The sequence below is a fragment of the Planococcus citri genome, chromosome 3 (genome assembly GCF_950023065.1).
Source record: "Planococcus citri chromosome 3, ihPlaCitr1.1, whole genome shotgun sequence".
NCBI classification, from domain to species: Eukaryota; Metazoa; Arthropoda; class Insecta; order Hemiptera; family Pseudococcidae; genus Planococcus; species Planococcus citri.
The window spans coordinates 27,305,298-27,330,424 of record NC_088679.1 but is presented as its reverse complement, the minus strand read 5'-3'; the positions used below and the strand labels follow the sequence as shown (position 1 = coordinate 27,330,424).

The 25,127-nt window shown below is 33.6% G+C and overlaps 2 protein-coding genes across 4 annotated transcripts; one reads left to right on the top strand and one right to left on the bottom strand.

Moving 5' to 3' along the window:
* Positions 1 to 868: 868 nt before the first annotated feature.
* LOC135841765 (lysophospholipase-like protein 1) lies at positions 869 to 2,302 on the bottom strand. Of its 2 annotated transcripts, none has more exons than XM_065358928.1 (6): positions 2,126 to 2,302; positions 1,853 to 2,043; positions 1,657 to 1,786; positions 1,422 to 1,585; positions 1,235 to 1,350; positions 869 to 1,127 (listed from the first exon to the last, which is right to left on the bottom strand). In XM_065358928.1, the coding sequence occupies exons 1-6, from the start codon at positions 2,146 to 2,148 to the stop codon at positions 909 to 911; spliced, it is 843 nt and encodes a 280-aa protein (XP_065215000.1). In that variant the 5' UTR covers positions 2,149 to 2,302; the 3' UTR covers positions 869 to 908. The 2 variants fall into 2 exon arrangements, with proteins under 2 accessions (XP_065215000.1, XP_065215002.1); XM_065358930.1 differs by having other exon boundaries at positions 1,422 to 1,566; positions 1,665 to 1,786; positions 2,126 to 2,297.
* Positions 1,904 to 24,759, top strand: Rab23 (RAS oncogene family member Rab23). Of its 2 annotated transcripts, none has more exons than XM_065358932.1 (10): positions 1,904 to 1,990; positions 2,546 to 2,697; positions 5,065 to 5,156; positions 5,276 to 5,403; positions 10,681 to 10,785; positions 17,320 to 17,441; positions 17,621 to 17,783; positions 23,942 to 24,021; positions 24,202 to 24,383; positions 24,508 to 24,759. In XM_065358932.1, exons 5-10 carry the CDS (start codon positions 10,753 to 10,755, stop codon positions 24,627 to 24,629), a joined length of 702 nt encoding a protein of 233 aa, XP_065215004.1. In that variant the 5' UTR covers positions 1,904 to 1,990; positions 2,546 to 2,697; positions 5,065 to 5,156; positions 5,276 to 5,403; positions 10,681 to 10,752; the 3' UTR covers positions 24,630 to 24,759. The 2 variants fall into 2 exon arrangements, with proteins under 2 accessions (XP_065215004.1, XP_065215003.1); XM_065358931.1 differs by having other exon boundaries at positions 5,065 to 5,211.
* The last annotated feature ends 368 nt before the right edge of the window (positions 24,760 to 25,127 follow it).

The following is a 25,127-nucleotide window of genomic DNA, read 5'->3' as shown; positions in this document are numbered from 1 at the left end:
TTATGATCTTGAAATTTTTTCCATAGCCCGCTGGAATTTTTTGAAAACCACCTTATGAGTTTTCATGAAGTGTTATCGGAAGCATTTCGTCATTTTTAGTTTTTTTTTAGTTCGGAATCCTCCTTTCCTGTTTCTAAAAACTATCAGATTTCATTTTTCATTTCAACATAAGTTGATACAAAACCACTTGAATTTGAAAGAGCATAAATCCTAATAAAACCCTCTAACCAAAATTTTTGGAAGATGAAATTCATTTTTGGATAAATTTTTAAAATACCTAATTACCTATGCTGGATAGCTCGTGTCATTAAATTTTGAACTTGAACAAAATTCGTTTTTGTATTATATTATTTTGTGAGCTCTCGTTGTTCTGTTGGATAATCTGGGTTAATTAGACTCGCCAATATAAAAATTGAAATATAGGCTAGAATCAGCCATTAGATGTGTATAAAAATCGCTACCTAAATATTACAAAACATGCATAATATTTTTATTAACATTATTTAACGATCTGTAAAGCGACTATTAAAAAAAATTATTAGTGAATACGCGTATCTAAATGGTATTGGTTTATATTCCTGCCTACGAGTATAAAATTCATGAAATTAGATTTTTTCGGCGGCTGATAACGTAGCCATTTTGAAAAAAAAAACAATTTCAATCAGGCAGTGAAGTAGGCTACGTACCTACCTACCTATTAGGAAACTCATTTTGTTGTGATTTACCTCATCGAGAGTAGGAAATACGTATATTGTTATGAAAATCTGGTCAATCGTTTTGCAAGTCCGACATTCGTTCTGTCGACTTACATCTCTGCTACATCATTCGGGGAAAAAATGACCAAATAGGTATAAAAGGTTTCACCTGCTTTGGGATTTATTCTATCGTCTTTATTGTGCGTTGGGTTTTCAGTCAACTTCTAATACACCGGATAGCCATCCGTGCAGAATTTCAAGTTGACCAGGATTTAATTTACCTACGATATTGGGTTGTTCAAAAAATTGTCCTGGTACTCCTAGCTCCATGAGATCTTCAAATACATCTTTGGCATGAACGAATGATGCATCACATGTGCCGTGTGTCCACAGCAATATTGGTAATTTTGGTGGAGGTTTTTCTCTTAGCTCCTGCGAAAAAATTCAAACGAATGGAGTTTATTTTCATAGTCTGCATTATAAGATAGGTAGATACCTAACTATAAGCAAAATATTTTTTCTGAGTTTTGATTTTATACTTTTAAAACGACTGTATTCCGATGAAGATACGAGGTTAAAGCAAATACTCCTGCTATTTCTGGTACAATTCTGAAAGCCATGTGCAACGCCATCGTTCCTCCTTCCAAATATCCTCCTATCAATAGGGAAAAATAGGTATTAAATCGAATCGAAATCACTATCTCCTACAGAAGTCAAAGAACTCACCAATGGCGATTTTATTCAACGGAATTCCTGCCTCGACTTCCTTTAAAATGAGATCTCTCAAATCTTCGTAACTGTGTTCGAACGATGTGAGTAATTCTTTACTTCTGTAACTTTCTTCGGTCACATCGAACCAAATATATCTCATCTGCGAAACGTGAAATTTACTTATTCATCAGTCGTGCAATAGGAATTAGGTACATATAACCATAAATTGGTTTTCTTTTTAAAGATTTACGTTATTACATCTCCTCCGAGAGGAGTATATGGCCGGCAAGGAGCTGTGGGAAATAGGATTTTGATATTGGCGAATTCGAAATCTTCTTTTTCATATTTCAATAGATCCATCGCCGTTGTACCTACTTCTCCTGTTGAAGTATTCAAAGGTGTTATTTTTTTTAAAAATAATTTTATTGTTTGTGTTTCAGACCTACCTAAAGGATGAAGAAAAATAACAGTAGCTGTGTGATTTCTCGTCGGATATATGATCGAATCTGGATCCATGTATACTCTACTTAATGGAGGAGTTGATGTTTCGATGGTCGTATTTGAATATTTGGCTGGCGATTCAGGTACGTTACAGTGGCAGAATGATGTTAATAATGTAAATAATTTTGTTGTAAATCTGCATAGAAATGTATACCGGTAGGTGTCAATTTACTTCGAGTTTGAGGAACGACTCATGTGATAGAAAACATTGTACTTACAGTATTTGTGGGCTTACTTCCATAATGTGATATTGAATTATACATGAAGTAAATTAAAATGTTATAAAAATAAAATAAGTACTTGATATCATTATACGTTGAACGATACTATGAAAATATGAAAAATATTGAATTTGAGTACCTATCTAACTTGAAATTTTACTAAATCTGTGGTTTAATAGTTTAATCAAATTAATTAAGTATTACGTCGGGTTGATAAATTAATCTTATCAATGGGAGAGGTCATCTATCTTATAATTTACTCATAGGTATACCTACGTCTGTCTGCATTACGTTAGGTGTACGACGGTACGTTAATAAATTGGTACCTAGTATTTTAACTAGGAATCTATTTATGGGTATTCTTGGTGCAATTATTTTGTATTGCAATGTATTGAGTTTAAGCTTTTTATGATTCAGCATTATTAATGAAAGATGAATTTCGGACATGGTCTTGAAGATACGTATAAAGTAATGATGAAGAAGTTATCACGTTGAATTGATTTCAATTATATGTATTTGCTTCCTCGTTTGCAGTGATGAAACACCATCAGTAACGTTTAGCAAATCAGGTACACCTCATTCAATTGTTGATTTCATATTCATATCATGATCTCTCCAGCTTAGTCCATTCAATGGCCTAACAGAGCACCTACAAGAATCCAAATACATATAACTGTGACCCCTCCTCTCGCTCCCCCCACCGTAAACACTTGACCTGCTCAATGAAAAATTGAAAATTCCATGTTATTTATTAAAAAATGAAAATAGAAACTTTAATTGAATTCAAACCACCAACTCGACCGAACCAGCCTTCGAGGTAGGTAGTAGGTACCTCTTGCTAAATTTGACATTTCCGATCAAAATTTTAAATTCAACTTTACAGGTAAAAAAAGTCAAATTATTTTGCATAATTAGCCCATATGTAAATTTGAAAGTGTTGAAAAGCAGTAACATTTTTGGAAAAAAATAAACCCCTTCAATTGATCTAAAGTTTTGAAAGTTGAAATTTCATGACTTTGTACGTGAATTCATGTATGTAGGGTCATTGACCCGTCCGTGTGTCGTCTCAAGGTCGTCTGTTTTCCAGTCGAGCCTCCCGAGGTCACTGACCTTCCTGTTTAGCCTCTCAAGGTTGTCTGCGTGCCTGTCGGGCATCCCAAAGTCGTCTGTCTACCTATCTAGCATCTTAAGGTCAATGAACTGTCTATCTGTCTGTCTGTCTGTCTGTCTGTCTGTCTGTCTGTCTGTCTTTCGTACGTGATTTCATACATGTAGGGTCATTGACCCGTCTGTGTGGTGTCTCAAGGTCGTATGTTTGCCAGTCGAGCCTCTGAAGGTCAATGAACTGTCTGTCTGCCTATCTGTCTGGTATTTCAAGGTCGACTGTCTGCCTGTCGGGCCTCTCGAGGTCATTGACCAAAATTGTCTGCATGTCTGTAATTTTTGCCCATAAAGTCCATCTCCGTATTTTTGGCAAATTTTAGAAATTTTGAAAAATTTTATTAAGCTGTTCTAACTTTTAAGGACAATTTTTGAACTTTTTCATGACGTACCTATGGATTTTTTTTTAGCAAAGTGAACCGATGTGAAGAATTCCTTCAATTCAATTTCCACACGTCAACAACTTGTCGACCGAGAGCAGCCCTTTAATAAGTATTCCTGTATTCGACGAAAGTTATTGGCTCTAAAGTTCATTTTCGGCCCTTTTTGAGTGATTTGAAATATCTGGAGAAATTTGAAAACTCTTTGCAGGCTCCAGAATGGTCTAAAAGTAGTAATTGTTGATATTACATATTCACATTGGTTCATTTTGCTCAAAAAAATAATTTTTCACGATGAAATTTAAAATTCTCTCTTGAAGCAACTTTTTTAAATTTGTTTATTTTTAATTCTCCAAAAATTCTAAAATAATCTTCAGCTCTTGACATTTTGATTATTCAGGTTTCTAGAACATGCTGCTTCGATCTGGCTTGGTTTCGTTCTCAATTCAGAGGGTGAGGGTTCAAAAAGGTTTTCTCAATAATATTTGAAATTAATCTATTCATTTGAAGCATATGTTTTTTTTAAGTGTGCGTATAAACTATTTGTATCATCCATATGAGTAATAATGAATATTTATTTTGTTTGTTTTCAGATAAGTGCAAGTTGTCTGTTGCATCGTAACGAAATTTCATTATCGACTTCTCCTTCAAAGCAACAATTATACATTTCGTCCTACATCACTGATCGATCAACTGCTTCTTCGCAATAATCAGGTGGCCAGACCAATCTTGTCTGTCTTGTACGTAGCACCTGTAGTAACCAAGGCAACTGATCAACTTCCAGTTCCTTCAGTCTGGTTCTCGCAAGCGTATTTTATGTTCTAGTATTTTGCCATTGGCCATCACTAGAGCTCGGTATAATATGTAAAGAAAATTACCCAAGTATGCATGTTATATGCGAGTTTTTCCACTCCAAAAATTACCAAAATTTGCGACTTTGGTGAAAATACGCAAAAATATGTTCAAATCAGCAATATGGGTGTCAATTTGCAGATTTTTAAACCCCCAATTCATTGCTGCCTTAATTATATTCCAAATTATAACACTAGATTGAGAAATTGCATAAAATGACTATTTTTTTTTTTTTTTTTTGATAAGTGAGACGAATCATATTTTTAAAAACGTCCATTTAAAGATCTGCATGGACATTGGTTTTTTTTACAATCAATGGTATGGATAACATTTTCATTATCACAATATCTCCCTAATCTAAAATTTCTATAAAATGATTTTTTTTATGAGAAAAATCATCTTTTAATAAAATAATATTGATTTCGAGGATAAAAAATAAAAAAAAATCATCTTCTGGAAAAACATTTTAAAATTATTAGACATCTAAAAAAAATATGCCCATACATTAGTCATTAATCATTATCATTACTTTGTTCGCTCCAGAGTCCAGAGTCCAGACAAGACAACGATATCGAGGAATGAATGATCGAGGCATCGAGGTGTAGGTGAAATACAATGTTCACTTGCGGTAACATGTAAGTAGCTAAATCAAACGAAAAATTAGTCAAGTTGGCAACATTGCCGTACCAGGTATGTAAATGTAAATTTACCTGTGTTACCTGGTGCAGGTTAACAATCTGTTTCTGTTGTCTAGTCCTCCAGTGCATTGTTCAATTTCGATCAAGTGCGTCGGAGATTGCGCGTTTCGTAGTGGTTTTTTGTTCGAAATTTGTGCATTTGTGTTGTGAAGTGGTGCTCGAAGAAGGATTTTTTTTGCATGAGGTGAGTTTCATTGTCCTTTTGTAGTAGATGATTTATTTACAACTGCGAGTTGTTAAGGAATTGTGTATTTAGCTGGAGAATTTGGAGGTGTTTCGCGAATGATTTTTTTTTCGGCTGTGAGAACTCATTGAATCTTATATCTTAATTACTCAAGGAGAAGATAGGTACCTATTATTTTTTTCAATATGTAAATGAAGTACCGGCACTTACCAGTAGACGAGTACCTACTGAAAAAAATTGAAAATTCGTTGAACCCCAAATCTACTTACATTTTATTCGGCTCTTGCTCTATAATAAGTCGATATGCCGCTAAAACACCATTTCCGGTGATGTGCGTTTTATAATTCTCCAAACAGTTATGTAGTCCTGCTCACCGGGCGTTCAGCTAGCTAGATCTCACTACATTTATAACGTTATTGTTAAAAAAAACACTAAATCCAGTATTTCTTTTTATAATTTTGAAATATCTGCTTGGAATGTACTCGTAAGTACCTTGAGATGCGTTGATACGAATTTAAAAACACGCATCGTGCATTTGTTTCGAATGATAAAAAACACTGGAATTGTTTCACCATGTGGTTGATATCGTGTAATGGAATGACTTGAGTTCTCTTTTCTTTTCTTCTTATACTCCCTATGTAGAAAGTCAACAGAACTTTGTTATTTATTACGTAATTTCGTAATGAGTATTACTTTTTCATTGTTAGTTGATTGAAATTAGGTATAGGTATACTCGACTTGAGAGATATTGTTCGAAACGTTTATTACCTTATGAGGTTTTTAATTGATGGGCAGTATAGAGAAGTACCTGGGTGCCTATGTCATAATATTCCTATAGGAATTAATCTCGTAATGGAATTTGTTTTTATGTAACAGAGCTGGATTTCTTTCTGTCATCATTCTATTAGTTTTTTACATTATTTGATTACCTATTTTAACAAATTGAGAGTAAAGTGTATGACTTTTCACGCTGCAAGGTGGCAGAATTTGTATTTGTTTTGAGAAAATACTACTTATAATTTGTTGGAACTGACCAATGAATGTTTTGCTGATATAGGTACATATTTCTATCAACCCTTCAATTCAAAAGATGGGGTTTGTTCATTGAAAATAATGAACTGTGGCTCCTCCATCTCTTAGGTAGGTAATAGATCTGGATTTCAAAAAATCAAAATCACATTTCGTTTAAATAGGTAATTTTCAAAACTTTTCGAACACTATTTTTTAAAAAAATTCTAAGCGAGGTGTCGTAAATTGAGTCTACCAACAACTCATCAAACAGAATACAGGTCTCAAAGTTGAAAATAAAAATAACATGTGGACTGTGGAGTGTATGTTTTTGAAATAATTATACTTCTTGTAGGTGCTCTATGGAATATAGTCTTTCCAAAGTGGCCAAAATAAGAAAAAAACAGTGCTGCCAAACCCTATGATTTTTCTTGTGATTACCAAGATTTTTCATGCATTCTCAAAACTGCCCCCAAAAAATATCAAAAATATCCAATAAGCAAGAATTATTCTCTTTTTTTTTAAATCTGAAAAATTTATTGAATTTGATTAAGTAATTAACAAAAATTCCCAGAAAAGTGTCTCACTTCGTAAAATTTACTTGCTGTTTTTGAAATTAGTTCTTAAAATTAAGTTTTTCAATCAAGCGAGTATCGAGTTCTTTGTGAAATGAGAAGTAAATATAAAGATCAATTTTACCTACTAGTTATTTCTAGAAAAGGTTTAATTGTTGACAAATTCGAAAACAATTGAATATATGTAGATATCTGCTCGTATCATTTCGAAATTTCAGTTCAAAACTTCGAAAGTTGGTAGTTGGTACTCTTTTCAAGCTCATTAGAATTAGAAAGGGCTTGAAATTACCTTTCCAACGATACCAATGACGACAAAAACAAAACAAAAAAAAAAACAAGAATCTCAAGATTTTTCTAAGATATATCCTAAGAATTTTTGAAAAGAAATGTTGACAACACTGGGAAGAAGTGTAATTAAAAATGCCGAGTTGTTTCAAGGTTGTTTCTTGCTTTTCAATCATTTTCATACCTACTTTATAAATTGTTGACAATTTATAACAACAATTTCTTTCTCAGATTTGCTAACTTGTCTTGGATATGATTTTTCACTTCTTCATTTTTATTTTTCAATGACTTATGTATTTGTATGTTTAGTCAACTTTTCAGAAAATTTTCCTGATTTGATTAAATGTTATCAATATTTTGTGCAATTTTCGCAGCACCTTGCAAATTTATATTTTATTTTCAATGATTTTCATGTGAATGTTGGCCTTTTTTCAAAAATTATAGGGAATTGTAGGTAGTATTATTTTACTTTATTGTAATGATGAATTTTTATCAATTTTTCTCGATTTTCAACTACACCTATTTTTCGGCCAATTTTTTACAACTTTCTGGTACCTAAAATTAATTTCATGCTTTTTTTTCATTACTGTATTTAGAATTTGCGGAAAAATCGTCAATCTTTTACATTTTATCACAAAAGAGTCTAAGGAACCGAAAATAACGTAATGTTGCTGTTCTAGATTTTTGATTCTAAAATTGCGAAATTCACCAAAAATCGAAAAATCAATTCAGGTAGCTCAAAACTTGGTTATGAAGCAATGATGGAAACCTGAAACTGGTTGAAACCTGGAATAAAAACTGAAATGAGTAAAACTGAAACTGAAACTGAAAACTAAAAAGTAAAAACTAAACTAAAAAAAGCAAAACTAAAAATTCAAGATCATTTCTGCTCAAAATTTCTACGAGTAAAATACCTACCTATTACGAATTTGATGGAAAAATAAGTGAAAATAAAAGTGAAACTGTTTAAAAAATTGAAACTGAAATGAAGAAAAAAAGTATAGCTGAAATTTAAGTACTTCGTTTTTCTTCCTCAAATTTCCAAAATAATACGAATTTGATGAAAAAATCAGGGGAACTAAAAGTGGAACTCAAATGAGTGAAATTGAAACTAAAAATTGATATATAACTGAAACTGAAAAAAGAAAAACTGAAATTAAATGTAAAAGTTTTTCCGTCACTGTTCTGAAATGTTGGTGAGGTTCAGGTTCTCTTTTAATGAGCCTACCTAATTTCAGCTCAATTGGAGTTGACAGGTTGTAGGGGTTTCCTAATTCCTTGTAAGGAAAATAAAGTGTAAATGTCAGATCTGAAAGCAAAATACAGTTAGTTAGTTAGTTACATATCTACAGATGATTTTATTTGGATAAACGTTTAAAAACTTTTTTTTATTGTTTTAAATGTGTTTTTTTTCAACTCCAATTTCTTTAAAAAAAACACGTTTTTCAGTTTCTCGTTGAAAAAGAAGTGGAATTAAATGAACTGTATTTTTAGATTTTCATTTTTCTTCCTGTACTTTCTTTTAGACAAATTTTGTGTTTTAATTTCAAATTTTCAATATATTTTGAACCTTTTATGTAGCTATTTTATGACGTCACATCTTAAAAATTGATGATTAGATAACATCAAAAGTCAAAACACATTTTAAACACTTATGTAGGTAGTTTTGAACTTTTGAAGTTGAACAAGGGGAAAAAAACTATTTTAAAACACAAAAAAGTTGTACTTTTTTTTTTTAAATACGTTTTTGTACAACCCTGATCAAAGGATGAGTTCTCACAGCTTTTAATAATAATAAATACTAGTAACTGTATTACATTTAAAGGCTCATGTTTCGTTTTTTCGAAAATGAAAATGATCCATTGCTCAAAACAGCTGATTTCTGGATCTGGTCTAAATCAAGATTAATTTTATACCTACATCCAGCACTAATTTACGAATTTTCATTGTACTCAGGGGCGTAGCAAGCGGGGGGGTTGGGGGGGGACGGTCCCCCCCCCGGTAGGTTTTGAAAAGTTAAAAAGTTGGCATTTTTGAGTTTACGAGGATGAAAATTCCAAAATGATAACTTTTCAATTAATCATTAGTTGAAAAGTTGGCGTTTTTGACTCAGCTTGATTTGCCAACTGAGAACTTCAGAACTCACAATTGTCAACTTTATTTTCTACTTATTATCTAGTTGAAAAGTTGACAATTTGCAATTGTTAAAATTAAATTAAATTTGCCAACTACATACAATTAATTTCAAATGTAATGTACCTATATTGTAGGTACATTTTTGATTTGCCAACTGAGTACTTGAGAATTGGAAACTCAAAATTGCCAACTTTTCAAGGAAATTATTCATTTTGTTCGAAAATCAACAATTCTCATTTATTTTGTTTACTTAAAAAGTTGGAATTTTTTAATTGAGTATAGAAGAGAATTAAAACCAACAGAATCAACCCCCTTAAATTTAAATTTAATTCGGCTATTCTTATTCTAAATTTGCCAACTGATGCGAGCATGATACAATACCTGAGGACTCAGTTGGCAAATTGACCAATAATGTTGCACCTACTTAGTTGACAAATTTATACTTGATTCATTTTTTCATTTGCTTATTTATTTTTCCAAAATTCCAAATAAAACAATTACATATTGTGATAGCTTTTTATGCTATTTTAGTTCTTAAAATGTACATTTCCAAAAGCTTTGGCCCTCGCTTCGCTCGGGTCAATTTGTTTTCCTTTTTCACAGTAAGTTTGCATTTTCTAGAAAAATATTGCAAGAATTTGAAAAATGCAAAGATCAGAAAAATGATTTTCTATCGTCAAAAATGACGTTCTTCAGTTTTTTGTGTTACAAATTGTTAAAAGCTTTTGCCCTCGCTTCGCTCGGGCCATTTGCTTTCACTTTCCCAATTCTAAATTTCTACAAAAATATTAGGTAGGTAAGTCTCGAATTTGAAAAATATCAAGATTGGAAAATATCATTTTTGACTTTGAAAAATGACGTTTTTCAGATTCTCAAGTTATAAAATTTTGCAAGCTTTTGCCCTAGCTTTGCTTGGGTCAATTCCATTTCGTTTTTTGTTTAAGCTCAATGCAATTACTCCCCAATTATACATAAAAGTTTGAATAAAATTGCGTTAGGTAATTTTCAATTTTTTTAAATTTCCAGTAATGTTAACTAAAAACATTGGGTCAAATACAAAAATTGGGAGTATTACCTTAAATCACAATTTCTAGCCCGAGCGAAAAAAGTACAAGCAAAGCTGTTTTATTTGAGCAAATTTTTAATCGATTTTGCAGTTGGCATTTTTAACATTACAAAGTTGGCATTTTTTAAAATTTACCCCCCCTTGTAAAATCACTTTGCTACGCCCCTGATTGTACTAACCACATGTCGTTTTATTTTTTGTCTGCAGCTGATCTCCTCCCATCGCCGATTATATTCGAAGAAGCAACAAATCGAAGACTAATATCAATGAGGTCTGAAAATGAGAGAAGAAGACTTGGAAATAGCGATAAAAGTAAGAACTTGGACATACTCGACGATGTGTATGTAGTACCTATCTCTATCTCGAATGTGTATGTATAAACTTCAAAACCCATCCAATATGCACTGGCCAGTGTGAAATCATTTTTATATGTAAATAAGAAGGCATCACCTTAACACATCATTTGATTCCCGTCTGAATTTTTATTTTATTATTCCACATTCCGCAAATATAATACAGATGAATGGTTGGTAAATGGTACTCGTACACGTATGAGCCGTTATATGTATCAGTTCTTCGACGGGTTCTTTTTGCAATATCGAGATCAGTTTAAATATTGAACCATATCGTAATTCGTTTGTTTATTAAATTATAGCATGGGTTTACCTATATCAGAAGAAGAAAAAAAACACCTTTCGTATTGTTCGTTCAATGTGTGTACTGTATGTGCCACAAAGCATCATATATAAGTCAAATAATGCCATTCTATAACGTAGGCATTCTCATCACTCGATTGTTATATTCGGTACCTCTCTACCTATCCTAGAGCCTACAGACAGACACCTTTTCTGCTCGTATATGTCCGATTGGTAGTCGATTCACACTGCAACGCTTACTTAATTGTCTGGTTTGAAGATACTCACAAAAGATGAAACAATGAAAAACTGAGAAGAATTGTAGTCTAATTTATGTTTTATGGTCATGGTTGATGCATCGCTTATGCATTTCTCGGCTCATTATGGTTGATACTCGTAGTCGTAGGTACGTGCGGTATCATCGGAGCGTTACGTTACGTTGATTCGGCGTCTGCGGCGTGAATTAAAGCATATGATGAATGTTTACCTTGTTACATAGTTACGGCTTAGGGTTTAACCTTTTAAACGAGAACGTGTTAATAGTCCTAAAACCGGTGATTGACTTTTGAATTATGGTAGGTAATTTAAAACGCCGATGTTTTTTGGATAAGTACATAAACCTAAGGCGACGAGTAGATAATCTGCAGATCGTTTAAATAAACGCGTATTTTTTATGTAAACAAATTATCATCGTCGTTTGATGGATTTTTTTTTATTCTCTGTTTACAGTAAATTAAGAAAGTATTCGCGATCTCCTCTCGAGTGTTGGAAATCAGATATTACTTCGCAGACATCATTATACTCGTGTACTCATCGTTCGATTGCTCCTCGATACCTAGGTATACGAGTATACTCGATGATAGGAAATTCTTCTCGTACACTTCGATGATCGAATCATCCGTTATAATATTTTAAAATTTTGTAATAATATTTCCATCTCGATGCAATATATACGACATATTTGAAATTCAGATTTTTAGTTCGGGTCTCCGGCACGTAATTCTTTGGCGTTGTGATTCACCAAGTTTTCATTTTACTTGTCGGATGCTACGCCAAGTAGCCACTTAGGTTTTCGCATGGTTAACCGGTCGACGAACTTATTGAATATAGTAATTATAAAGCTGGTCAAACTACTCGGACGCGGTGTATTTTTCATCACTTTTCATTTATCTATTTTTCTAACACGATTCGGATGTCTTTTTATTGATGGTTGTAATCGTAAAAATATTCGAGTTCGGTCCGAGGTTTTCTTATATTAGTGACATTTAGATATATTTATATCGTCGGAAATTCGTTGAAATTTATATTTAACTAGTTTCTGGACCGTGGTCCTGGATCAAATTATGCTTTTACGTTCTATAATGCTCGGATTTATGGAAAGAATTAGATAATTATGTAATTTATATACCAGATGCATAATTCAAAAAAAAAAAAAAAAATCGCGTTTATAATAAATTAAATTATACCAACGAAAAAAACAAAAAAAATGCTCCAAATATGTACGAACAACCTAATATAATACGATGAACTTGATTAGTATAGGTAGGTAATTGATATGTAGTACTTTCCAATCAGCTTCAGCTTCCCACACGTATCTCCTTTCTATTTCAATAAACGACCATGATTGATAGCATTGATCGTAAATAATCAATCGACGAATACCAAACCAACCGAAGCTAAGACCGAACTACCTAAACCCGTGCATGTTATTCGAATTCGAGTTATACCTAAATTAACTTTCATTGGTAACGTTTGATTATCTCTATATACTTACTCACTCGTACCTATTTGCTTTCATTTTATTTCGCGTGATTCTTATTAAGGGGAATTTTCGATCCGTTGTTTAAAACGTAATTAAAGTATTTCACTTTATCACGACGTATCTTCTTGTTCATTGTGATAGGAACTCTTCCGTATGCTCGCGAGCTCCTCAGGCGATATTTCTTGTTGTACGACGAGTTTATATATGTACGTCTACGTACTCGTATGTTGTACCTATTTACCATTTGCCATTCAGTGCCCCCTAAGGGACGGCGAAAGACTGCGATTTGGACTTCTTTAAATACGCAAGTTGTCGTTTAAAAGGTGATAAAAATCTTGTGGAAAAGTGCTCGACGTTGAGGTACACACTGTACCTACATACTCGTACACGATGTTTTGGTTTATTTTCATGTTGCATTATAATTCATAGTATGTGCCTTAGATACCTACTACTTGCGTATGGTGTTCCATTCACTAGTTTCCTTAATAGGTATAGGCATTCGCGAGCGTGGATTTGTATTGCAATGTCAATAATATTATTGTTTGTAGTGGCAAATTAGGTCATTATTGTGTCTGTAGGACGACTCGAGAGCTGAATCCCTTTTGCGAAGGGGGAAGGAAGATTTTCTAAAAATGTTATAAAGATGATTTTTTTTATTATTTGGAGGGGTTTCTTGTATCAAAAATAATGATTTTCTAAGCTAACCAAGAATTCTGCAGAAAGAAATGTAAAGAAAAAAATTGTAGGAAAAGTTCAGTTACACTTTTTACCGAGAAATTCGATTTTCGAGATATTTTTTCTCGAACTTCAAAAAGTCAACCTCTATTTTTGTTGAACTGCTGAATCTTTGAAGATTGGTTTCGAGACTTACGAAACTTGAAACAAATCAGCTTGTAGGATTTCGAAGATAATAAATAGGAGAGTCAAAATCAATAATTATAAAATTTAAAGAACTTATATAACTGAACTTTCAAGGCGAAAGCTCAACTTTCCATAGTAAGCCCTAAAGCTGAAAACTTTTAGGTAGGTATTTGATGTTTGAAAATTAGAAAAATCAGAGTAAAAACTTTGTTTTATCCTCTTTTTGCTGAATTAATTTTCAATATGGGATTTCAACGTCTTGGGAGGGGTTGGGGGGCAAGGGCTCCAAATTTTGATCAAAATTCAAAAGAAAACAAATGCCAAGTAATTTGAAGGTAGGCACTACGTTTGGAGATGGGCATTATTTTTCCGATCTGACCTTTATGAATATCTCACCCCCTCCCCTAAGACCCTTAAACATATTCGAAATGCCAAAAAATTGAAAATGAAGGACGAAAAACGTTTTTTGGATTTTCGTGAGAGCCGTGCAAGTTCGAATATTTACTCACTTTCCTTCAGCAGTCGACTTCGTAACGTAATGAAATTAGTTTACAGAATGAATTTCGGCTTTCCATCTCCATTTCATGAAATTTTGGGAAATTTCAAGTTTCAAAAATCTACTGGAGGCGCAAGTAATTTTTAAAAAGTCGCTGGATGCTCTAAAACGACTTGAAATCCACATACAGTCGACTTCGTGGGGATGGCGTATCGAAATTAGTTTACAGAATGAATTTCGGCTTTCCATCTCCATTTTGATGATATTTTGGGAAATTTCGAGTTCCAAAAATCTACTGGAGGCTTCAGTAATTTTCAATAAGTCGCTGGAGACGACTTCTTGTCATATCAAAATTTGGTTTGCGGAATAAATTTGCGCTTTCCAACTCCATTTGATGAAACTTTGTGGGAATTTCGAGTTTCAAAAATCTGCTTGAGGCACCAGAACTGCTCAAAACGGGTTGAAATAGTTTCCAATCGATTTGGCGTGTCGAAAATAGGGTATATCCCAAGTTTCAGCTTTCTTGGTCAATTTGGTAAAAGTTTGATTTTTTTCCTCATTTTTGGCCTAAATTTGATTTTCAAAAATTCATCAAAAATCGGAAAAGGCACTTTATTAGCACTTGAAATTCTGACGGGTGATAAATTTTTGCCTGATCTTTCGATCTACTTTTGTACGGTTTAAAAAATTTCGTGGAAATTGCCGCCAATTTGTAAGTAGGGCCACTTTGTTCCTTAGGACTCCCCCTTTAAGAAAAAAGTTGTCCCAGAGGATCGAGGGGGGGGGGGTGCAATAGATCCTTATGCGAGCTCCCCGACTAACATAATATATACTTGGCTCTCATTTCTCCAAATTTTGGTCACTTTTTCTCAAATTTTTGGTCACTTTTTTGCTAGTTTTCAGTTACCAAATATTCTCTAAAAAAAATTTAATAGTGGATTTCATGCCTGAAGGGAAAAAAAGTGTTACCTACAATTTTCGTGATAAATTATATTGAAAAAATCAGAGCTGTAGGTAAAACTAAAAAGTAGAAGTTGCTTTAATTTTTCAATCTTTCAAATTTTTCGGTTCAAGTTTTAGTTTTGGTTTTTTCATTTCAGTTTCAGTTTCAATTTTGGTGATTTTTGTCCACCTTAGTTTTATCAAATTAGCATTTTTAAACTTGAAATTTGGTAAGTAGGTACAGGTACCGTATTTCAATCCTCTGAATCGATGAGAAATAAATTTCAAATCCTTTTGAGCAATTTTGGAGCCTCTAGAAGATTGTTGAAAGTCAAAACTTCTACACCATTTTACCCAATGAAATTGATGAGCTAAAATTCATTTCACACCTTAATTTGAACATGCTGAATCAATTTTTCGAGAAATCCAGTTTCCCAAAAAGTGTCTTAAAATCTGTTGAAATGAACCTAAGCGCCTATAAAGGCTGTCGATACTTGTTAGTGAGCCACGTGATCGATTTCACAATACCACAATAATTTTCATCTGATTTCGCTTTTTGTCGATTCAAAACGATAATATTATCTCTAAATTTCAATTATTATTATCTATGAGAACTATGAAGTTGAATTGGTCAAATTTTAAGTTTTTTTGGTGGTGAGGTGGGCAGAGATTGGAACTTCCAAAATATAGCTGATTGCTCTAAACAGGTTTAAACCGCCTCCAATAGACTCAACATGTGGAAATTAGGGTAAAAAAAAGTAACTTTTAGCTTGCTATCCAAATTCATTTAGTAAAATGTTGTGTAAATTTCACTTTCAAAAATCTGCTGAAGGCTTAAAAACTGCTTTAAAATGTTCGGAATTGTTTTCAATCGATGGAGGGGGGATGAAATAAAGTACATGAGTATCAAATTTCAGCTCTCTGAGTCAATTGAGTAAAATTCTAAAATTTGATTTTTTTTTCATTTTTGGATCAAAGATTTTCAAAAATTATTTTTGCACGTCCTTTTGATTTAGCTTTATCTCAAAAATTTTTCTGACAGATGAGATACCTATATACCTATTGCCTACCTCTTTGTTGATGAGAAAAAAAGAAAAATTTTAGTTCTAGTTTTCATTTTTCAATTTTCAGTTTCATCAGTTTTCTGCAGTGTAATGGCCCTAAAAAAATACAACAAACACCCTTACCTATTTGGATTTTGAAAATCTTTCTGGAAAACCTGGAAAAGCTACGTAAAATCTTTTCTCATAAAATGTTTCCCTCGGATATCCTGCCTTGTTTCTTTCTTCCTCATTCATATTTTTTTTCAGCGACATTCTAATATTTGTGACAGGTACTTGTTTAGGTACTCGTACCTCGTACGTTCAAGTTGAAAAAGCTTCAACTCCACCACTCCTTTACCCTTCAACTCTCGCATCATCGAGCACAGCTCCCTCTGGCACCATTCTGATGTACTTAAAAACAATAAAAATGCCATCTACGAGAAATAAATTCTGAAAAATTTACCCTACTTTATGAAAGTTACCCGAAGATAGCGCTCTCGATTTGGAATTTAAAGCAACTGAAATTTTACTCGAGTATGTAGAGAGGTACCTGATAACAATGAATGGATGGAATGAGTCACGAGAAAGTTGAATCATGCATTTGATAACGCAGCTTAAAATTGATTTTAGCACTTTATTCATCCTATTTACTGTGTACATAACGACGCGACGTATCGACTTCGATACTTTTGAAAAAGCAATCGAATCGAAAACACGACTGGATTGCTGGTTTTTTTCGAATTGTTTACATCAAATCACTCTTGACCTTGGATACACACCTTACCTATTCTATTCAATCAATGAAATTGTAAAGTTGAACTTGACTTTTGAATGACCGGTATGGTATGGCTGGCGTTGGCTGGCGCGACGTATGCAGTGGGATTTTACGACTAGGATCAATTTTACGAGTAATCAGTGCCAGTTTTAACTTTTAGCGCAAAGAATGTATAAATATTTGTTTCCGAAATAATTTTCCATGTTTGCAGTCTTTCTCGTTGAGAGATTTACGAGAATTTAATTTACGTACACGAATGAATGAAATATTTCAAATAATAACCGCGCAATCTTGCCGTTGAACTCAACCCTATCTGTTTATTAATTTTTCAGGTGGTGATTGTGGGTAACGGAGCAGTTGGAAAGTCAAGCATGATACAACGATATTGCAGAGGAACATTTACTCGAGAGTATAAAAAAACTATTGGAGTCGATTTTCTCGAACGTCAAATACAGTACGTGTTGATTTTAATGTGTTTTCAATAAATTCAGACGATTCGAAGCGTACCATATAATTCGCCGATGACGACTGACGTTAATCTTCCTCTTCCTCTATAGCGTAGCACCCTCTGTGAAAGCTGCATATGACATGTTATTTCATACGGTGTTCATTTTTATATTTCTATGTACGCAGATACGAAGGTGAAGATGTCAGATTAATGTTATGGGATACCGCTGGTCAAGAAGAATTCGACGCCATCACCAAAGCCTATTATCGCGGTGCCCAAGCTTGTGTATTGGCATTCTCGTCCACCGATAGAGGATCTTTCGAAGCCATTCATTCGTGGAAAGTCAAGGTATGTTGGAGTTGAGAAATATACATGCATATACGTATCTCAACAATCGGGAATTTGGGTGAGGAGGGGGGGGGGTAAGTGTCCCTTTTTTTGAAAATTGTACTTCGGATTACAACTGGGAATCCACATCGAGCAGAATTTCTTGTGATGATGAGGAGGGGGGGTTGAAATGCCATTTACACCGAATGATGATTTTTGAACGCAGAAGCGATTCACCCCTCCCCCCCTCCACCCAAAGAATACCTACCAATTTCGCCGATTGAAAAAAATGAGTTTTTAAAATGAAATAGATGATGAAATTACAATTTTAAGCTTATAGTCGGGGAGCCCGCTTGAGGATCTATTGCACCCCCCCCCGTCGATCCTCCGGGACAACTTTTCTCTCAAAGGGAGAGTCCTAAGGAACATTTCTAGCCCTTGTGCTCGAAAAAAAGGGGCCCTACTTACAAAATGGCGGCCATTTTCCAACATAGGACTTGCACAAAATTTTTCAAACTGTACAATGGTAGATCGAAAGATCAAGCAAAAATTTATCACATGTCAATATTTCAAGTGCTCAAGTGCGTTTCTCGATTTTTGGTGAATTTTTGAAAATCAAATTTAGGCCAAAAATGAGGGGAAAAAATCAAAATTTTACCAAATTGACCAAGAAAGCTGAAATTTAGAATAGGTACATCCTATTTTCGACATGCCAAACCGATTGGAAACAGTTTCAAACCGTTTTGAGCAGTTCTGGAGCCTCCAGCAGATTTTTGAAAATCGAAATTTCCACAAAATTTCACCAAAATGGAGCTGGAAATCTGAAATTTTTTCTGCAAACTAATTTCAATGCGCTACGAAGTACTGCAGGTGAATTTCAAGTCGTTTTGGAGCCTCCGGCAACCTTTTGAAAATTCCGGGAGCCTCCATCAGATTTTTGAAACTTTAAATTTTCACAAAATTTCATCAAATGGAGATGGAAAGCTGAAATTAACTCTACACCCAAATTTTAACACCCTCTGAAGACGACTTCAGGTGGGTTCAAATCATTATTTAGAGCCTCCAGCGACTTCTTGAAAATTGCTGGAGCTTCCAGTAGATTTTTGAAACTTGAAATTCCCGCAACATTTTATCAAATGGAGTTGACAAGCTGAAATTTACTTTGCAAACTAATTTCAATGCGATAAGAAGTCGACTACATGGTGGTTTCAAATAGTTTTAGATGATTTTGAAGCTTCCAGCTACTTTTTGGAAATTTCAATTTTCCAAAAAACACCATACGACCTCTCAAAAAGTCGCTGGAGGCTCCAAAACGACTTGAAATCCACCAGCAGACGACTTCGTAGCGTATTGAAATTAGTTTGCAGAATAAATTTTGACTTTCCCTCTCCGTTTGATGAAATTTTTAGGAAATTTAATGTTTCAAAAATGTACTGGAGACACCAGTAATTTTCAAAAAATCGCTGGATGCTCCAAAACGACTTGAAATCCTCCTGCAGTTGACTTCGTAGCGGATTGAAATTAGTTTGCAAAGTAAATTTCGGCTATCCAACTCCATTTGATGAAATTTTGTGGGAATTTCGAGTTTCAAAAATCTGCTGGAGGCTCCAGAACTGCTCAAAACGGTTTGAAACTGTTTCCAATCGATTTGTTTAAAAAATCTGCTGGAGGCTCCAGTAATTTTCAAAGAATCGCTGGAGTCTCCAAAATGACTTGAACCCACCAGAAGTCGTCTTCAGAGGGTGTTAAAATTGGAGTGTAGAGTAAATTTCAGCTTTCCATCTCCATTTGATGAAATTTTGTAAAAATTCAAAGTTTAAAAAATCTGCTGGAGGCTCCAGTAATTTTCGAAAAATCGCTGGAGGCTCCAAAATGACTTGAACCCACCAGAAGTCGTCTTCAGAGAGTGTTAAAATTGGAGTGTAGAGTAAATTTCAGCTTTCCATCTCCATTTGATGAAATTTTGTAAAAATTTAAAGTTTAAAAAATCTGCTGGAGGCTCCAAAACGACTTGAAATTTACCTGCAGTACTTCGTAGTGCATTGAAATTAGTTTGCAGAGTAAATTTCGATTATCCAACTCCATTTGATGAAATTTTGTCAGAATTTCGATTTTCAAAAATCTGCTGGAGGCTCCAGAACTGCTCAAAACGGTTTGAAACTGTTTCCAATCGGTTTGGCATGTCGAAAATAGGGTGTATCCCAAATTTCAGCTTTCTTGGTCAATTTGGTAAAATTTTGATTTTTTCCCCTCATTTTTGGCCTAAATTTGATTTTCAAAAATTCACCAAAAATCGAAAAACGCTTTTGAGCACTTGAAATTTTGACAGGTGATAAATTTTTTCTTGATCTTTCGATCTAGGTAAATCACATTTCTTGCTCACGTTCTTTTTTTTTCTTGAGTTCAAAATATTAAAATTCTTAGGAAGTAGCTAGGTAGATGATTTTAATTTTCAAAAATTTGTTTGACGAACGTGGAGAATTTTTCAATTTCAAATTTGGCCAATTTTTCATGAAATTATCAAAAAATTTTCGATTGGGATGATAAAATGAACTCCACATCGTCAGCTAATTCTTCAATCCTGTTGGATTTTAGATCCGCTCTTTCTCACCTATCATCGCAGTTTCAGTCTATACGTCTGCAGCTATATCGCCAGGAGGTCGAAAGGTTCCCTCATTAGATAATCTTCGAATGGTCAATCCGCCTCTTGAACTATATGAACATGTATGGTAACACCGAATACCTGCCTACGCGTTTGAAATTTATGTCAAAACGTACATCTACTCCTTGTATTTCTCATTTCGAGGTTAAAAATGAACGTTTGATAGATAGTAATTATCCGTCATTATCATATTTTCAAATCCGAGAAATTATTCACACTGATCCACATGCAAAACAACTTTCGTTCTTGCCTTCTCGGCCGCGTGTAGGTATATAGCCATCTTCCAAACTTCGGAATACGTGAATGAAAAAAAAAAAACAACTCTTGAAAGAAAAAGATGAAAAAAACCACCGCGATTTATCGAAACCGACCATCTTATTGCTGGGGATTCGGTGATTAAAAAACGTACCTATACTCGTATAGGTACAGACGAACAGATACGCTGCTGTGGTGTTAATAAAGTGCCATATACAATGAAATTCGGAGCTTGGATCGTTCTAACGTATAATTTATCATTTCGAACGCGGAATGCGCGAAATAAGTAGATGTTTTGACACTAAAGATACTAATTTGGAGTACCCACGTTGAAAGTGAAATAAATCAAAGTGTAAGGTTTTTATTTCTTCATTATTAATAGACCCTGTATATTGGAATGATATTTTCCATTATAGTAGGTATACTAGGTACCTACGTAGAAAGTTATAGGTAGAGGGAAGGAATCTACTCGATAGGTTCTTCTTCGTATATATACCTGTAATGAGCCTTGATATTATAAAACAAAGTCCAAGGATTGACCTCTTACACAGCAGCACTCAGCACTGACATTTTACAAATCTACTTACCTATAGTACATAGGTATAGGTTGCTCTATAGCTTATAGTTGGGAGTTGGTATTTCGTATAGGTATTCGTGTAGACAAATAGGTAATAGGTACTTTGCATGATGAACGTTTTAAAAATTGAGAAAAATCCTCTTGGACTTCGTACCTACCTAAACTAACGAGTTGAACAATACGTGGGAAAGATACGGACGTATGAGCCTTCAACCCAGTTCGCATTTCGTAGAAGAAAAAAAAACACAACGAATGCAAACAATGGATTTTCTGTTAACTACCTTGGCAATCTTCTGACCATAATAATTACCATTAACGGTTTAACGTAATTCGTCAATTTCGAATATTACGCGCAGGCAAAGTTTTTCTCGAATACTTGGGTGCTTCATTTCATCGTAAAGATTAATCGTTTCAATTTGTAATGTACCAAAGCGCGAATTTCTGATTTTACTCTTCGAGAGTATTCGCAGTCGTCTCTTCTCGTTTTGAATACATACTTAATAATTCGGTCATTTGCGAGATTTAAATTAATTATGATCTCCCAAAGTTGAAAAAGTAAAAAAATAAAAAATAAAAAAAAATGGGCGAACATATTTCAAAAAATTTCCAATTTTTGACGAATTTTTCAAAATCTAGAAATGTTTATTTATTGAAATTTTTATAGTTTGTTTTAAACGCATTTGTTCAGTAAAAATTATGAACATAGTTTTGAAGATAATATCGATTCACAAGGTACCTCTACCTACCTACATCATTAATTCTAATTTTTCTAAAATTTTTGAATCTCTTCAGAAGGCGTAGAAATCTCACATCTGATGAAAATGAGTAAGAAACAATTATAAATATTTCTAAATTTTGCTCAAATTGAAGTATGTGAAGTATTTCGAGTTGATTTTAGTCTGCAAGTGATTTTTAGCCATTCAAGTTACCCGAAGGAGGTGTTAGGGGTTCCCAAAACAGCACAATCCTATTTTTGGTAGGTAGGTAGATACAAATAAAAATTACAAAACGTGGAAAAATTGACGAATTTGGTCCAAATTCAAGTTGATGGTGTAATTTAGAGTCTTTATGATAATATATTGCAAGAAAAAAAATGTTTCGACCAAAATTGACCATTTTTGGCTGGAAAACGAGTTTCCAAATGGTTTTATCACCATGAAATCGCAACCACCCACTCAAAAAACTCTGAAAAATTTACCAGTAGTAGAGAATATCACTGAAAAATGTAATAATAATTTTTTAGTTTTTTCCTAGATTTTGGAGTTCCCTCCACATTGATCTGAAGTTTTCAAATGCATGGGGTTAAAAAAGATGATTTTCAATTGATTAAGATTCCACTAATTATAAATTTTAAGATCACTTCCTAGAATTTCTTAACAGTTCTCTGAGCATGAATTTTCGTAAGCTTTTGCCTTCACTTCGTTCGAGCCTGCTTGCTTGTATTTTATTTCAGAATTGAAATTTTCAATAATTTATTACCTATTCAAACTCTAAAGTTGTGAAGGAAAAAAATCCGACTCATCGCAAACAAATATTGTTTTTTATTCTCGAAGTACGATTTGTGTTTTTTTTTCAAATTGAACTTTTCAAACCATTCCATCATTCAAATTTTAAAAAATGTTTAAATCAAACAAAACACACTTCTTACGAGAAAAAACTTATTTTTACTTCTCGAAACAAGGTTTTGCCTTCGCTTGGTTCGGATCTGTTTGCTTTTCATTTTCAAAATTGCAATTATTAAAAACCCATAATTCAAATTCTAAAATTTTGGAGCCAAAGAAATAAAACAATCTCTCAAAGAAGTCAAAAGACAAATTTCTGAGTTTTTCCCTTTCTTTGCTCACATCAATTTCTATCTCTTTCATATAAATTTAAAAAAATCCATTTGAAATTTCTATAGACCCAAACGAGAAGAAAACAATTTTTTAATAATAGTCGGGGAGCCCGCTTAAGGATCTATTGCACCCCCCGTCGATCCTCCGGGACAACTTTTCTCTTAAAGGGGGAGTCCTAAGGAACATTATTTTCTAGCCCTTGTACTCAAAAAAAAGTGGCCCTACTTACAAAATGGCGGCCATTTTGATTGACAGGTCAGCCGAAATCGCAGATTTTGCGTTCCAATACTGGACTTGCACAAAATTTTTTAAACTGTACAAAGGTAGGTAGGTAGTTAGAAAATTTGTGTTGAAAATAATGACTATTGTTTTTTCTTTTTCGGAATAAATGTTTCATCTGATCACGTATGGTACCTACCTAGCTACTATAAATAAAATAAGTTATGGGTTCATTTTACGATTTGAACTCGCAGTCGTCGCGTTTCCATGAATTTTTTTCATTGTAATTTATTGATTTTCACTAGAAAACTTCTCAACCGTTTTGCAAGTACACACATCACTGTTCGTCTGTTCTACCTTCTGCCTGTGTAAATTTAAACACGCGATAGTGAAATAAACTAATGAGAATGACTCAATAAAAGGTGGAAATCTCACAAGTTCGAACCACTCGGTACCATTTTTCACATCAACAAAAATAATAATAGTAAAAATCGCTTTTGATCTGTATGTTCGAGTAAATAAGGGACCCAGAATGTGAAGGGGGGATGAGTAAGCTGGTATAATATTTATGTGACGCAGGCATATATGTAGATTCTGGATTTTGATACATTTTGTTTTTATTTTTACGTAGGTGGAAGACGAATGTGGCGATATTCCAACAGTTTTAGTACAAAATAAAATCGATCTCGTGGATCAATGTGTTATCGACTCGTAAGTTCAACTTACCTACCTACCACACAACAGAACGAGAGTGAGAGAGAAATAGACGAACTAGACAGAATAAAATTTCTGACATGACGTAAACTATTCGTACATGTTGGAAGATTACCAAATAAGGTAACACGTTTTACGTACAAATCGTCGCTCTAACTTGTATTATTTAAATTGCAGAAAAGAAGCCGAATTATTATCACGGGCTCTGGGTGCTAAATTGATAAAAACCTCGGTTAAAGAAGACATTAACGTGAATGCGGTATTTTGGTATCTAGCAGCTCAATGTATAGCCGAGCTGAGGCAAGAGGAAGAAGAAGAATACACCATTTCCGGCAACGGATTACATCCTCTAACTATAAGTAAGCGGCTCGTTTACTTTATAGTTTTGTTGGGAAATTTCTACATACGAGTATATTCAGCTAGAATGTTGAATTCGTTTACCTATTTACTATTTTTATGAAATATGTATGGGTATTTTTCCAGGTGCATTTGGACCTTCTCCTATACATCACCATAGGTATAATAACAGCACTATTGTGTTACAGCCGGGTAAATCGAGGCATCGAAAGAAGAAAAATATATTACGGAATATTTGTAGGACGTGATGTAAATAATAAGTAATTTTTTTCTTGTAATTTTTCTCATTTTTTTTCTATTTTGAATTGTATCGATAACATTTCCTCTTTTTTTTTTACTGTAAGGGTTTTTAAAATAAAGTTTTATTAAGTTATTGAATCGAGGGGGTGTTGTTTTTTGATGTTTGTGAATTTTAAATGTGGAGGAGAGAGAGGTGGGTCGATTTTTAAAAGTTGATTTAGAATTCGAAGGAGTCAGGAGGAGTTTGTTTGTTTAATCATCTGTAAATAGGAAATGAATTCGTTCAATTAATTACGTTCATTTTGTTCGAAATAATCCTACCTTGATAATTTTTGGACTAGTCATTGGTTAATTATGGAAAGGTAAATAGGGAACATTTACTAGAATTAATTCATTTCGAAGCATACGAACACCTTGGGTAAAGTTATGGTGAAGGTTCAGTCATCGAAAGTATACGAGTTCCATCTCACTGTCGTAGAAACGTGAACGACGATAAAATACACAGA